At 42.0% G+C, this 16,530-nt stretch overlaps 1 protein-coding gene across 3 annotated transcripts in view; it reads left to right on the forward strand.

The window, feature by feature from the left end:
• USP22 (ubiquitin specific peptidase 22) overlaps positions 1-16,530 on the forward strand; it is a 105,337-nt gene that overhangs the window by 81,634 nt on the left and 7,173 nt on the right. For all 3 annotated transcript variants that reach the window (XM_080981099.1, XM_080981098.1, XM_080981100.1), the window contains 5 exons: positions 2,410-2,557; positions 5,387-5,492; positions 6,284-6,442; positions 12,944-13,070; positions 16,398-16,489. In XM_080981099.1, the coding sequence (XP_080837225.1) occupies positions 2,410-2,557; positions 5,387-5,492; positions 6,284-6,442; positions 12,944-13,070; positions 16,398-16,489 (632 nt within the window). The remainder of the gene's footprint in view (positions 1-2,409; positions 2,558-5,386; positions 5,493-6,283; positions 6,443-12,943; positions 13,071-16,397; positions 16,490-16,530) is intronic.

Raw genomic sequence — 16,530 nt, forward strand, 5'->3', positions numbered from 1 at the left:
ATTGCTGCAGTTCCCTGAATTATGTTGTCACAGCCGCAGTGTCAGCAGATTTCAGTTACCACACCCGGGCTCTAGTCCCTTGGTGACATTCTCGTTGGCATCTCAGAGTTGCCTATTGATCCTCTTATGAAAAAAAAGTGCTTGTGCATTGTTGCATTGCTGCAGTGTAGTTTCATGCCAAAAATACGGGTAGCTGTGCAAGAAAACAAACTTTCCTTCTTAATTGAATTGCATATAAGGTTATATACAACAAGCTGTTGCTTCCCCATCTATCCCTCTCTAGAGATGGCTGAGCAAGATGTCTACTGCCTGCTATTAGTAGTAGTGGTAGTAGTAGTAGTAGTAATTCAGTTTATATGCTACCCTTTATCCAAAGATCCCAGGGCGGTGCACAACAATAAGAACATAATTTACAGTCCCAGTAATGAACAGAACCACATTCGCCACAAGAAAACTTGAATAATGTAGAAAGGTGTGCATGCTGTGTGTCAGTTGCAGTTGTATTAATTTTATGGCTTGAAGGCTGTAAAATGGATGAGGAACCTTTTTGACTGCATGGGCCAGACCCTTATCAGGATTAGCCCTGCAAGCTAAATTTGATAGGTAGTAGGATTGCCCACATGTCAGTCAGCTGATGTGATGCCAGGTGATTTGACACTTTCATAGAATCATAGAGTTGGAAGAGACCACAAGGGCCATCGAGTCCAACCCCCTGCCAAGCAGGAAACACCATCAGAGCACTCCTGACTTATGGTTGTCAAGCCTCTGCTTAAAGACCTCCAAAGAAGGAGACTCCACCACACTCCTTGGCAGCAAATTCCACTGTCGAACAGCTCTTACTGTCAGGAAGTTCTTCCTAATGTTTAGGTGGAATCTTCTTTCTTGTAGTTTGGATCCATTGCTCCGTGTCCGCTTCTCTGGAGCAGCAGAAAACTTTGAAAGCCCGAAGGCAGCATGGCACATCTAAAGCAGAGTTGTTGTTCTTGTTGTGGTTGTTTTTTAAAAAATACAACTTCATTTTACCAGGGGATTCAGTGCAAGCCCTTTCATCATCTTTGTAGATGTTTGCATTGAAACCCCTGCTAAAAATGAAGGAGTTTTGTTCCATTTTAGCAGTGTTACTGTGCAAGACCCTTCCTGATCAAAAAACTGACCTCTACAACCAAACTGAGCAGGGTTTAACCCCAACTCATCAGCTGATGATTGGGATGGGGGTGGTTTGATGCTCCTGCATTGGCTGTGCACAGCATTCTGTCATGGGGCATTGGTGCGCACAGTCAGCATAGATTTGAACCCCACGCCCCCAAACCATCGGCAGATATCACCCACCCATTGGAGTGATGTCTGCAGTTGGGGGGGGGGAGAAATGCCATTCCAGCTGCCTTTTCCCATGAAGATAGAACTCTCTTGCAGAACTCTTCATTGCTTATTTGATTGGGTACTTCCTTCAGTCTTGCCCTTAGAGTCGCACTGTTGTTGGCATACATCTGTCTCAAAAGATAATGGAGCGTACCTCCGGGGGTGAAGTCAAACTGCTGTGTTAGCAGCAGTGAAGTGACCTCCCCAGTGCACAAAGCCTGGGCAGTGTGTATGGAGGGCCAGGAATTGCCAGAAGGAGGCATCTACAGCACCACCCAACTGTCATAGGGACTCTACTCTTGGTTTGTGTAGGGCTTACTCCTTAGCCTTTTCTTCTCCCAAAGATACCCCGCAAGACAGCAGATGTTTAAGATCAGCAGAAGGTTTAAGAACTTCTTGACCATTAGACCCACTATTGGTCTTGTCTGCTCAATCTACCAGATCTTGTCTGTGTGGATTGCACAGGCCTGTTCAACATTACAGCACAAACTCAAGTATTCCTGGCCCATAGTAGAGTATTTCATTTATTTTTTTGCTCTGCAACCACAGCCTAGCACACCCTGAATCGTGTTGGCTGCTGAGGACAAGACCAGCTGATGAACTGGACTGAAAGTACCAGATAAAAAAATGCAGAGTTTTTTATTCTGTACCAGATAAAAAAATGCAGAGTAAAGACTAGCTCTGACTTGACATTGCATATCCATGTAATAAAGAAACCCAAGATTGTATTTGTTACAGGGATGAAATATTCCAAGATACTATATCAAAAATGGTTTAGGTAACCTAAAACATTTCTGATATGGTGGTAAATTGCTTGGGATGGTGGGTTGGATACAGACACAGAGGTTGAAATTCTGAACTCGCTTACCATTGAATACAATAGTTACTCAAAGATGGAAGTGAAAGCTTCTGAACTTACCTTTTCAGCTGCAGAAAGGCTTGGACAGAGGCTAGGCACATTCTCATACCACTAAACAATGCTTTATTATTGCCTTCAAACCATCCCAACGAAAAATATTTGACCATTTGTTATATTCTTTTTCCGAGCAGTTCTACTCTGGGCACCGATCTCCTCACATTCCATATAGGTTATTGCACCTGGTATGGACGCATGCACGGCATTTAGCAGGGTACGAGCAACAGGATGCACACGAGTTCCTCATTGCTGCGTTAGATGTGCTACATCGACACTGCAAAGGTAAGGCTTTTTCCTGGCAGTTTTTCCCATTATGGCCTCTTCTCAAACAAGAGCAATTTCAGCACTAACCAGGTTTCCTTCTCCATCTAGTATATGAGAAGCATTTCCCTTTTTACACTTTAATTACAGATGTAATAATACAATTTTCAGTTGGATCCATCTGGCCACATCATGTGGGACACATAGAGCTTTTAAAACTGGTCTACCTCACATAGTTGAACCTCTTCAGTTTTTACCTTTGCAGATATATTAGGGCAGGCGTAGGCAACCTAAGGCCCATGGGCCGGATGCGGCCCAATCGCCTTCTCAATTTGGCCCGCAGATGGTCCAGGAATCAGCGTGTTTTTACTTGAGTAGAATGTGTCCTTTTATTTAAAATGCATCTCTCGGTTATTTGTGGGGCCTGCCTGGTGTTTTTACATGAGTAGAATGTGTGCTTTTATTTAAAATGCATCTCTCGGTTATTTGTGGGGCCTGCCTGGTGTTTTTACATGAGTAGAATGTGTGCTTTTATTTAAAATGCATCTCTGGGTTATTTGTGGGGCATAGGAATTCGTTCATTATTATTTTTTCTAAAATATAGTCCGGCCCACCTCATGGTCTGAGGGACGGTGGACCGGCCCACGGCTGAAAAAGGTTGCTGACACCTGTATTGGGGCATATGGAGCAGCATTTTCCTTTAAGTGATAATTTTCTTTCAGTTGAATAATACACCTTTTTGCTGTTGCTGCTGCTTTACATATTGACAGGTGCAAGTAGGTGGTAATTTCATCCCCCCCCCCTTTCTTGCCAGATGCCATGGGAAGCCCAGTGAGTGGGTAATACCTTTCTGTGTTGCTGTGAACAAGCTTACAAAATAGTCTTTTGAGACCCCCTCCTCGCTGAACCTAATTGACTTGGGTAATTGAAAAGGGAGCAATCTTATCCTCCTGTGGGCAGAAATGGCTGTCTATTAAGCATATCCAGCAGGGATGTTGCCTGATGGACAGTGAAAATGTGAAGAGGCCATTTGTTGGCTTCTGTCTGAGGACCAGAAATCCTAAAGAGAAGGAAATGCTTTTCAGATGCAAGGATTAAGTCTTGTTTCTTTGCACTGAAGCAGAATCAAAGTGATCCTCTTAGATAATTAATAGAAGCAATAATTAAATTTTAAAATTATATAAAATCATTACAAAACAAGAGAAATCAAAGCAGCAAGGTGATACTGTGCAGCTTTTTTCTTTCTATCCCACTCCACAACTGAGTCAGCAATGCAACTTTGCATGACTTCTTTTTAAAAAGGAACAGAGAACCTATTGTGTGTTAATAAGAATTCAGCGGACTGTGTCTTATGGCTGAAAGTTAAATCCCTTTTGATTGACAGTTGTTCCATAGTAAAATAGTTCACTTGTAAATGCTGTGCAAATTTAGTAATTCACCACTAAAAATAATGTATTCCAAGCTGGTCTTGGCCCTTCTTACAAATCAGTGGGATTTCTAGCTTCCCCAGTTCCAGTGATACGGGGACAGGTAACAATGCTTTTTTAAAAGGTTAAAAGCAAAATATAGTCCAGCAGAGAGTTTAACTCTGCCCATCCCAAATCAGCCCAATGCAAAAATATCTTCTTACAAAACTTGATTTTGTCATCCTGCTATTATGTCTTATGTAGATGCATTTTTAATGTTGCCTAATGGAGTATTCACTGTGGTTGACTTTGGTGGCAGTGGGTTACTCTGATAGAATTAGAAGATGAGTCTATTTTTTAAAATCTGTTTACCTGCTTAGTGCTTTCAACTGGTTATTTCTGGTTTAATATATTGCAACCCACTTGCAGCCAGAGGAGATATGCTTTTTTAAACTATATAAGAGATTGGAAGTGGGTCATGGTTTTCTTCCCTCCAATAAAGCAGATTTCCCCCACCTACCTTAATGCCAGTTTGTAGATGCTGTGTCACAGGTAATAGTTATGGCTAGATGGGTTCCCTCATGATCTAGGATTGTTAACAAAGTTCATCTCTTGGTCAAGCATTGCACCTGACTAGGCTTACCTGCAGTTTAAGTCAGTTTAAACATATCCCTTACCCCTCCTGGCTTTAACAGTGATTAGATGATACTTTGCTCTTATCTGTGGTTGAGAGAATCCCACTTGACTAGAACATGAAATAAGAAACTTAGCCTCGGCTCTTACATTAGAACTTGCCTTTAGCTTATTGAACACGGTAGGGTAACCAGATTATTCTACAGAATTTATACTATGTTTAAAGCTGCTGACGCCTTCTTTTCTTGCTTAACCGTACTTTGGCAATTTCACTTAGGTAGTGCGTATATGATTGCATGTGTGGTTTTCTTAAGTGGAAATAACCATTTTGCCAAGAAATGCTTGTTGTTTCTAGAAGTACATTTGTCGCTCACTGGTCCCCTTAAGTGGGGTTAAGTAGTCATTTTCACTAACCACCTCAGCTGTGTGGCCTATTCTGAAATCAGTGCTTGAATTAGGCCAAGTCAAACCATTCTTCTGGTTAATAATAATAGATTATCCTCCCACACTACTATGGGCTCTGTCAGAGTACATTTTGGATTAACTGACTCTCCACTCTGCATTGATTGAACTCAGTGCAACAGGAACAATAATATAGAGGTAACTTTCACACTTGGTGGGTTTTTATCTTTCTTTCCATATTCTTCATGCACCCATTTCCTTTCACCTTGGCTTTCTATAATAGCAAAGAGGCTAAGAACTTTCTATACGTGCTATTGCTGGTATATGGAGCCCTTTATGCACACCTGCCTATATACATTACGTAGGGATTTGTTTCAAAGTCTGTTCCATTTTATTTTATTTTGTTCAGGTGACGATAATGGGAAGAAAGCCAACAACCCCAACCACTGTAACTGCATCATAGACCAAATTTTCACAGGTGGACTACAGTCCGATGTCACTTGTCAAGTCTGCCAGTAAGTATGATGGAGTTAATTAATTTCATTTTAAAATACAGAATAACTCACTTGACGTTGAAATGATGAGCATGGAATACACAAGATGACATAGCCAATGCTCTTTTATGAAAGAATGTGTGCTTCACACTCCCCTGATTTAAAGAAAGTAGATCTCTTCTTCCCTACCCCCTACTGCCCCGGGGTCCAGACTGGATCTGCCAGAATTCTGTACCACTAAACCCCATGGACTACTTGTTCTAAGTGATCGTATTCCCACTGCCAGTATATCTCATGGGGTGGCTATTGCTGTAAATTCCGCAAAATTCTATGCCCTTTAATAGGTTCTTAAAGGTCCATTTAAAGAAAGTTGACAATAAAAGAAGCTTTTTTGATGGAGGTGCTTTCTGTAGTCTGAGCACCCTCTAGAGGTGAAGTACTACCTCTCCCCACCCCCACCCCCCTCCCAAGTAAACAAAGCCTTGAAGTAAGGGCTGTTCCACACATTCAATTTTGAGATAAGAGGCACCATAAAAGGAGCTCTCCTAATTTTTACATGGTTTAATTGTCTTGTGAACACATTTTTTTATGTCAATATCAAATGATACATACCTTTAAGAAGGAACAATTTTTCAGAATTCATTAACTTACAGGATTGTTAATATTTTTTATCATTCACTTTTGTCATGTGAATCATTCCAAGTCCTTTACTGCTTAAAAAATGGATGTGCCAACCATTCCTATGTATCATTTTTGCCCCAACTGTTGCTTAGTTTATCCATTTGATTGCAGTCTCTCCTCTTCCTCCCTAGTGGTGTTTCCACGACGATAGACCCATTCTGGGACATCAGTTTGGACTTGCCAGGTTCTTCTACCCCGTTTTGGCCTCTGAGCCCAGGCAGCGATGGCAGTGTGGTGAATGGGGAGAGCCACGTGTCAGGAACCACGACCCTCACAGACTGCTTGCGAAGGTACAAACTGTGGCAGATGGCCTTTAGCAAGGAGCAATCTTAACTCCCCCTCCTGCTGTCTGCAGACCAGCAGTTTTCGGGCAAATGGCCAAGGAGCAAAACAGCACCTCAGCTGCAGTTATTAACTGCTGAATCATCTTGCAGAGCAGTTCGGTTCACTTGCAGAAAAAGGAACCAGGACAAATCTAAGCATGTAGCATAAACTGACAAACTGGTAGGTAACCAAGACTCAAGTGGTCCCACCTGATGACCACTGGTTAGTTTCCCCATGGATAGGCTTCAGCACTGCTTATCACACATTGTTGTAAGTATAAACTGCGGAAAATACGGATTCATTTGGCACAAAATATGCTCTCTCGGAATAATCGGCAGAGAAACAGATGGCTAAAAGAGTCTTAGAGCTTGATCTCTTCTCTTCCAAGACATTTTTAATGTAGATTCTGTTGAATTATGGACTTCACTATATCTGAGAATCAGGGGCACACCTTGACATAGGAATATTGCTCCTGCTCCCCACAAGACTTCCAACCACTCCTTTACATTCTTGTTGTCGGGACAGAAACAGAGTCTCTCAAGGGACAGGGAGGGGTTTATGATGCTGGGGAGGAGGAATAGGTGGGCAAAACAGCCAGTTTTCCCAGTACCCTTTGGGCAAAGAATCTAGCACTGTCTCCTTCCTTTTCTCTTCTGTACCTCTTCTTCGGTTCTTATAGTGTGGAACAGCTAGATGCGAGAGAAGTTTCCAGGTAGCTAATTCACCACTGAAGAGCAGAGGTCCAAATGACAGAGTTCATTGTGATACTGCACGCAGTGGGGAAAACTGAGTTTTAAGATTTTCATGGCGAAAGAAAATTATTTATGTTATATTGCCTTACATTTGATAATTGGCCAGGCTGAAGGAACTTGATCCTCACAGAGATCCTATGTGAGGAAATACACAGAATCTCCTCCTCCCCACCAAAAAAACACGTTTCTATAAATGGAACAGGATTTTTAATTCTGTCAGCTAGGGAAAGCAGGGTCTCTGTGGTGGGTGATGAAATAGCAAATGCAGGGTTCCCTTCCCACCTCTAATTACAAAGATTTAATGGAAGTGGGTTTTCCAATTCCCATGTAGGAATCAACCCTAAAGGGGGGGGGGGCAAAGTCAGCCAGATATAGGGTGTATATTTCTGCCATCTTGCCCTTAAAGCTGGGGTAGGGAACCTTTTGCAGTCCATGGGCATCTTTCAACCATGGCCCACCCTTGGGTGGGGGGCACCTGTCAGTGCTGAGAATGGCCAAAGTGGGTGCTTGCACATGGACATACCAACACCCCACCCCCCAGCTGATACATGCAGATCAGCTGTGAAGTAGGGCGTTAATTACCTTTTTTTAACCTTCACCTTATTTACCTTCCTCTCGTGATGAGCAAGGAGGAGGAAATTTTCCATAGCAGCTCTGGACTGAGCAAAGAATTTATACCTCTCTACCCAACACTACAGAGGGATGAATCATGGGTTGTGCCTGCTTGATTCTGCATTTCATTATGACACAGCCACCACCAGAAAGTTGGGCCACTGGGGAAGGCCTGGTGAGCTCTATGAGGCCCATTGGCTAGAGGTTTCCTGCCACTATTCCAGATGAACTTAAGCAATAACAGGCAACATGTGGCTAATAATGTAATAACATATATATCAACTTATAAAATAAATCAATAGTCTGTGAACAAAATTAGAGAAGGTAGTCAATCAATATCACTAAGGCAAACAAGCCTTTCAATAGTCCCAATTCTGCAGTCATGCAATACTAGAAGCTCAAAGTGTAGATGATCACAGGAGAGAAAAGATAGGACTCTTTCATAGGAGCCCATATTCCATAGCCATCTTTGGAACAACCAGAAGCCTGTCAAAATAAATAAGTCCATATTGTTTGCAAGCAATGTTTCTGTCATTCCGATAGCCTTACAGTCTAGCAGTAATGATCAACTGCAGTTATTGGGAAAAGCTGGAAATGTACTAAAGACGGGAGCAGCAAAATCTGTCTACCAAGACAGTCTTTAGATTTTAGCTCAACAATGCAGTCCAGCGTTGCAGCTGACAGCTTCCAGAGCAGTTAAAAGAGGAAGAACCATCCTAGTTTATTCCTTGCTTTAGGATTGCCAAGTCTTTCATAAAGAACTATGAAATGTATGAAGAGGATAAAGCCAGCAGGACCCATAACTTCACCTACCTTTTTGGATGCTGCCCATTGATTGCTTTGTTATGGAAAAAGAAAACATTGCTTCACCTTGCCTAACATAAGCTGCTTCTCTGTACATGTAAATGTAATGAAGACCAGCATATGAGGAGAGTCCAACAAGAAGCAAGTTTTGTTCTGGTTTCAGAGTAGGCACACTATTGCAGCGATCCTGATGATTGTACCATTGAACAATGGAGCTGAGAAATTAATCCAGGCCTAGACTATTGAATTTGTTAATCAGCTATATCTCCATCCCTTTTTGAGAAGCCACCTACTGCTCAAGGAGATTCAAAAGGTCCTTGCCAAAGAATTTGTCCAGCAACATACATGAATTTGTAGGCAATACTGCATGGAGTTTCTTGACCTCCAAATAAGGTGGTGGGTCAGAGGAGTCTTACATGTCTTAGCAAGTTCTGCATGGTTACAATCCAGGAAATTCTCCCCACTGTGTTCCACAGCTTTCCATTTCAATAATGAGAGTGAGGAGGTGTTTCCATATATCTCCTTGGCTTAGTCCTGACATCATATTATTATTCATAGCTCGGGTTGAATGCTGCAGAAGTCCTTCTGTTTAGGCTTTCCACATCAAGACATCACTAAGCAGTTCTCTGCTGTAGCTACAGGAAAGTCACTCCAAAGAGATGCTCCACTGCTGTATGATGGTGATTTTCTGCTTTATTCACTACTTGTGTTAGCAAACAGATATCCATACTTTCCCCTTCTCCAGGTCCCTGCTCACTTGTCAGGATTCTCAAGTGCACATTCCAAAACAAGTCATCAGATTAGTCAGTTCTATGAAATACTTGGTCTTCAGTTCTCCTCCTTCATAGTAGCTAAGAATATAAGAACAGGCCTTCTGGATAAGATTTAGGCTCCATCTAGTCCAGTATCCGATGCCCAACAATGGCTGTTGGGATGCCTCTGGAAAGCAGGCTTGAAGGCAACAGCTTTCCCCATTGTATTCCCCTGGCATCTGCTATTCAGAGGTACACGGCATCTGAACATGTGAGATTCTATTTAGTTGTCATGACTTAAAACCATATCTATACCTTTTAAGAGATCATCTGCCCTTTTAAACAGGTATCTATGCCACTATCATTACCACGTCCTATGGCAGTGGACATCAGAACTTTGTTATATAGAGAAGAGCTTCTTTAATTTTTTAAATAAATAAGTTCACACATTCTATTATGCCCCTATCGTAATAATTTTTCCCAAACTTAACCCCCCTCCCCAAATGCTTTAGTCATTACTTAGAAGGAGGTTCTCAAACTCCTAGTCATTTTAGTTACTCCCCCGCCTTTTTCCAGTGCTATAGTATCCTTTTGAGAATGGGTGACCAATGCTGTACACAGTATTTCGAATGCACCCACACCAAATACTTCTATAACAGCATTGTGATGCTGGCCACATCATCATTAGGCTTCACATGAAGCCACTTCAGCATTGGCTAGAGCAGTGGTTTTCAACCAGTGTGCCGTGGCACCCTGGGGTGCCTTGAATGATGGTCAGGGGTGCTGTAGGCAACACTGGCCTCTGTCCCTCTTTCCTTCCCTCTCTCCTGTAATGCCCACTCACATCTCTGCCTCTCAAAGGCTTTTGCACAGCTGTTTGTTGTAGCAGCCCTGCTGCTGCCGCCACTGCTGCCTCCCAAGGTGAGGTCCTGGCCTCACGTTCACCTTTGACCAGTCTCTGTTGGGCCACTAAGGCTGGGGGCATCCTCTGCCTAGGCCCCTGTGGGGCAGCATGAGGAGGCACCTCTTTGTTGGGAGCGGGGCAGCTCAGAGACCAGGGATGGCAGCAGCAGCTGCCCAGAGTACTCCCAGGAATCCATGAGCCAGGAATCATGGGTTAAAACAGACAGAGGTTAGATGCAAACTTCATACCATAAGTTATCATACTGACTTGTTTGTTATTAACCAGGAGGCTTGAATCACATGGAACACTAAGCCCAACATCTTTGAAAGCTCATCAGAAGTTGTCCTCTCAGCTGTGCAGGAAGAGGAGAAATGAGGGAGCAAAGCAAGCCCAATGCTTTGCTCAGGCTTTTTGATACTCCTTCACATAGCACTAAATCATGTGTTACCTCAAAACTGCACTAGCACATTGCTGAAAAAGAGTAATTTTATTATATCCATCAAGTCGTTTTCTGCAGGTTCATGGGTTAACCTCATTCTCAAGTTCCACGGTGGATTGGGCGAACACATTTCATTATTTGGGACAGTTACTTCAGAACAGAAGTACAAGTGATCAGTTTAGAGAAGGTGCTTCAGGCTTTAAGTGCACCTTGTCACATTTGCAAAATCAGAAGAGTTAAAAAAAAAATCCCTCCATATAGAAAGGGGCTCTAGTCTGGTCATCTTGACATATAAAGGGAAGGAGGAATATTCAGTGTGAGAGGCCCCATCTCTAGTCTGAAACGATACATTGCAGATGCAGGCTTTTTATTAAATTTGTATACTGCCTTTCATCCATAGATCTCAAGGTGGTTCACAACATAAAAATACAAGATAAAAAACACAAAATATGTAATAAAAACAAAAGCAAACGAATAATTCCCCCCCACTGTTTCATTGAGAGACGGGACTGCATCTGAGTGGTGTCTTACAGTTTGGACATTATAAAGGCTTGTGCGAGAAGCCAAGTTACAGGGAACCAGGCAGAGGGCCTTCTCGGTAGTGGCACCCACCCTGTGGAACACCCTTCCACCAGATGCCAAAGAGAAAAACAACTACCAGACTTTTAGAAGACATCTGAAGGCAGCCCTGTTTAGGGAAGCTTTTAATGTTTAATAGACTGTTGTATTTTAATATTCTCTTGGAAGCTGCCCAGAGTGGCTGGGGAAACCCAGCCAGATGGGCGGGGTATAAATTATTATTATTATTATTATTATATATTATATGTGCTTCTTTAAAGAATGAGTCAGGAAAAGTAACAACCAAAGTAGCCTGGTTATGAAGTCGGGAATTAAAATTTCAGCAGAAGTAAATTCCAGACAAGGTAGATAAAGTTTGGTAATACTAAGCATATTTTAAAATATACTTAGGTTAAAAGAAAGGTAATTGTTGCATCTCTTTAGAAAGAGTTTGCGTACATATGAGATACATATGGCTTCTTTCTGGATAAGGAAGAAGGCTTTGTGAATGTAATTTTATCATGTATGTCACAGGGTGTTTTAAACATCACAGAAACCAGATGAAGGAAATTAAGTAGTGGAGACTTTATAGATGTGAGAAGGCAAAGGCTGTTTTAAGAAGAAGATCATTGAGTGGAAAGTCTAAAGGAAAAAACCCCAGATGTAATCAACACCCATGTAGGAATTGTCAAGATTGTGTTTTAGTAACTACAGACTCCTTGAGCAACTGTATTTGTAAGCAGATTGGTTTGGTTCTCTGTTTATTGCAGTGTGAGTAAGTGGAAAAAATTGCAAGCATGTTGTCTTGGGTTTGTAGATTAGAGCATGAAAAAGAAGCTCGAGATGAAATTTTGAAACAATTTTCCATGCTTATATGCATTATCTCTTCTTGCAGAGCACCCCTTCTCAAACACTTGTCTCTTTTGCAGGGCTGGGACTTGGGATAGAATCCCATAGCTTTGCCATGTAACCGAACACAAGCCTGCCCATCATTAACTTTGCATCACAGTTATTGCAGTAATGGGCAAGGAGAAAAAATAGACCAAGCCATGTAAGAAGCATCATAGCCAGTTTTTGCGGATGACCAATGGCTGGTCTCCCCTTCCTCATGGTATTCACATGGTGATAAACATCCAAATTGGAGGCTGAACCAAAACTGAATCCATGTGGTTTTAAAATTATGGTTTCATGAGTGTTAGCAGTGTGGGTAAATGTCTCCATAAAGAAACTTTATTTTTTCATAAGGTTGTACAAAGGTCTTTGATATCAATAATTTCCCCCAATACTTTCTAAAACACTAATCTTAGTAGCAGGTCGCATGCCAAGAGCCAGTTACGTATTGGGGAACAGGATTTGAGGGCTTTTTGGAAAATTGCTGAGAAACCAAGAGCTGAAAGTACTACCTATTCTTTTTATGGATGACCAAGTGCTAGCCTTTCTTTGATCACGGTGGCCCATTTGCTGTAAGCATCCATATTGACAGTACTATGCATGCTTACTTGTGAGTAAGCCAGTTAATCTGATAGGACCTACTTCTGAATAAACATGCCGACAATTGTGCTGGAGATGTAAGTGGAAACTCAAGGTGCAATAGAAATGATTTACTGGTGCTGGTCGTTCACTCTTTTCTTAAAATATTTGTTTAGGTTTACGAGGCCAGAACATCTAGGAAGCAGTGCCAAAATCAAATGTAGTGGTTGCCATAGCTACCAGGAATCTACCAAACAACTCACTATGAAGAAATTACCCATTGTGGCCTGTTTTCATCTCAAAGTAAGTTACCAAATCATGATTTCAGGTAGAGAATCCTGCCCTTATAGGCTTGATAGATTTTTGGGGGGTGCCAAAGACATCTGAGTCTACATCTAAGAACCTCAAGATCTAAGGCAGTAGTTCCCAGTGGATGTGGCAGGAGAGGATGGCAAGTGTGAGAAGATTCAAGGACAATCAAACATTTAAGCATTTCGGTGTAGTATAGTATATAGTATCCAATTTTTTTTTGTTTTGTTTTTTGCAGAGTATGGATAGATATATTTTAAAAATGAGAGCAGGCACAACTGAGGAGAATCCTAGTTGTGTTTTCCAATGTATCTCTAATAAAACATTCCGTGTGGAGCAAGCAAATCTTTATACTAAAAGAGTGGCCTAGAAAAAAAAGTTTTGAGAACCACTGATCTGATATGAAAGTCTAGTCCACCCAAGACTCTGCATGCTCAAGTCTCAGAACCCTCTCCAAGAACAGGTGGAAAATTGGATGTGGAGCGTTGTTCCCTTTGCAGCAGGATGCCTCTGCATTGGCTAGGCCATCCAAGGACCTAAAATAAATACGTGGAATCTGGCCTTCTGTTGTTGCTGGGTCAAAAGAGCTGCATCTTTTGACTGCTGTAATCAAAGGTTTCCAGCAGCCGGCTGTAAAATCCCTGGATTGGAGTAACCACTTCTGGTCCAGTCTCAGATCCAAAGGACCCTACTGGGCAGAGGTTTTTGCTATTGGAACTATGCTCTCTGCCTTTCATTGTGTGATTTATGGAAATGACAAGCAAACATTCATGCACAATTGGGTGTTCACAAGGATGTTGGTCTATTAAGCATTTAATGTACACCTTGCAAGGTATATGCTTTTAAAACATTCTTAACAGACCTGTGATGGGCTTCAAGTAGCTCCCAGCACTTGCCAGCATTTCCCGATACTGTAATCAGAATGTCCTGATTTTGTCATAGGATTAAGAGGAAATGCTTGTGATAGTTAGCAGATTCCACAGTAGGGAACCTGCCTTTGTATTTGTATTTTTTGCACTTTCAGGTGTATTCATAGTTGTGCAGACACCTAGTTCCCGCTTAACCTAAAGTACAGAGAAGTCTGGTTTCAAACTGAAACAGTATTCGTAGATCTGTGCTGAATTGCAGAGGAGGCTCTCTTGCCACAAGCTATTGTGCCATCCTTTCCAAAATTAAGATTTAATATTTCATGCATCAGAACAGCATTCAGACACTGGTGAAAGTAATTTTGCTAAATTCCACCAGCTGTTTAATTATGAAACTGTAAGTTATTTGTAGCTTAACTAATGATAACAAAGTCATTATGAGGGGCATATGTTCTGACAGTGTTAATAATGCTGTGAAAAAAGATGAGGAGAAATGCAAAAGGATATCTAGTCCATGTGATTCTTCTTCTTTTTTAAACAGCCTGATCTGTTGCTAGGGAATTGTTATGGTGCTGTAAGCTGCGAATAATTAACAAAGAGTGTAAATAGGACAGGAGTTCCGAGAAATGGAGAGAGGTGCCACCTTCTTAAAGAACAGTTCATTCATCTTTTTGCTCCCTGCTCTCATTCTTCTGTGGCATTCTGCTTAAATGATGATGAAAGTGTGGCGCTTATCACACTTCCCATTGTCTCAGAAATTAATCTCTCCTTGTCTCTTCCTTTCCACCTTCCTTTTCTGTTTATTTCTTGTCAGGATGTGGCACTTCAGTATGGAGAATTCTCTGTTTTTCTTTCCCTTTTTTTGGCTGCGTTTCCCCCCTTACTGATACTGAAGTAAACCTTTAATTATTAAGCCAATACAGACACACTAGGTAGCACCTGGGCTATTGTCTATTAAAATTCAACCCTTGTCAAAAAACAAATTGTTTGTTTGTTTGTTTGTTTGTTTGATTGATTGATTGATTTCTATATACTCTCCTTTCTCATTGCAGTATCCACAGGAACACTATTATTTTATTTTATTTAATATACCCCACCCATCTACACTCTGAGCAGCTTACAGCATATATAAAAACATAGTAAAACATCAAGAATTAAAAACTTCCCGATAGCAATTAAACTTTCAAAACCAGAGATGGGAGCAATTGATGAAAACCTAAAGAACCAGATCAGCTTATTAAAACTACTCAACCCAATAGGTTGAATGCCTTTGAGAATAAAATAACCTTTAGCAGACAGCAGAAGGTCAAGAGAGAGGGAGCCAACTGAACTTTTCAGGGAAGAGAATTCCATAATTTGGGCACAGTCACACAGAAGACCCTCCCGTGTGTTCCAGCCAAACATGCCTTTGCTATTGTTGGGATGTGGAGAAGAGCCTCCCCTGCAGATCTTAGAGTGAGCAGAGTCATAAGGGAGTAGCTGATCCTTTAAGTTATCCTGTGTCCAGTTTAAGGCTTTAAAATCTAGGATTTTCAATTGTACCCAGAAACAAATTGGAAGCCAATGCAGCTGCAGGTCAGTTGAGCGTTGCTTGTTCCCAAGGGCTGATACTCAACAAAACTCCTGCTGCCTCACTCTGGACCAGCTGATGTTTCTGTAGAATTTTCAAAAGCAAAGATCATTGCAGTAACCCAGCCTGCTCATTAATATTCATAACGGGAAAAGCATCTACACAAACGTGTGAATGGCAGACCAACCGTCTGTTCTATTCCCAAGACTCGTATTATGAAGCCGGTGCTGCTCTTGTCACTGGCGGAGGGGCAGGGGGAGCGCATCGCCCCCGGCACTATCGGGGAGGGGGGTACTATTGCGGCCGCCCCCTCGGACACGCGCCGTGCACCCCCCACCATGCCGGGCACCACGCCCCCGGGACACACACCAGCCATGCCCCTGCCTGTTCTACGCCCCCGGTGCCAGAGCATGCAGCTTCGCCACTGGCTCTCGTCTCCTTGACCTGTGTATCTGAGATGAAACAGATGCTTGATTACAGTGAATGACTTCTTACTAGCTTGTTGAATGGGTGAAACTTGGATTGCTGGCCCTGGCACTTGATAAACGATAAATTCAAATTGTCATTATTGACCTAATGATTGAGATCTTAAAGATGTATCATCTTTCCTTGCATGCTAAAGGTTGTGTATTTTCAAGTCTGTACGCTTTGTTGCACAGACTTGAATTGTACATAGGCCGTTGCGTTTTGTTATCGTCCGTCACAATTCCTGCTGGAAAGAGAGATGCTACAGAAACATTGTGCAAATAGAATGCGGCTTGTTCATTTGATCTCACTTTTTCAGTAGTTTACGCCTACTGTCCGCTGGTTTGACTTGGGCAGAAAGAAATGATACTATCCAGTGAGATGTGCTTACATAAGTCATGCTTAATTTCTTTATTCTAGCGGTTTGAACACTCAGCCAAACTGAGACGAAAGATCACTACATATGTCTCCTTTCCGCTGGAGCTGGACATGACGCCTTTCATGGCCTCCAGGTATGTTCCAGGGCCTGTTCTTGTGAGAAAGCATTCTTGTA

Source organism: Podarcis pityusensis (assembly GCF_964106645.2).
Source record: "Podarcis pityusensis genome assembly, chromosome: 14".
Taxonomy (NCBI): domain Eukaryota; kingdom Metazoa; phylum Chordata; class Lepidosauria; order Squamata; family Lacertidae; genus Podarcis; species Podarcis pityusensis.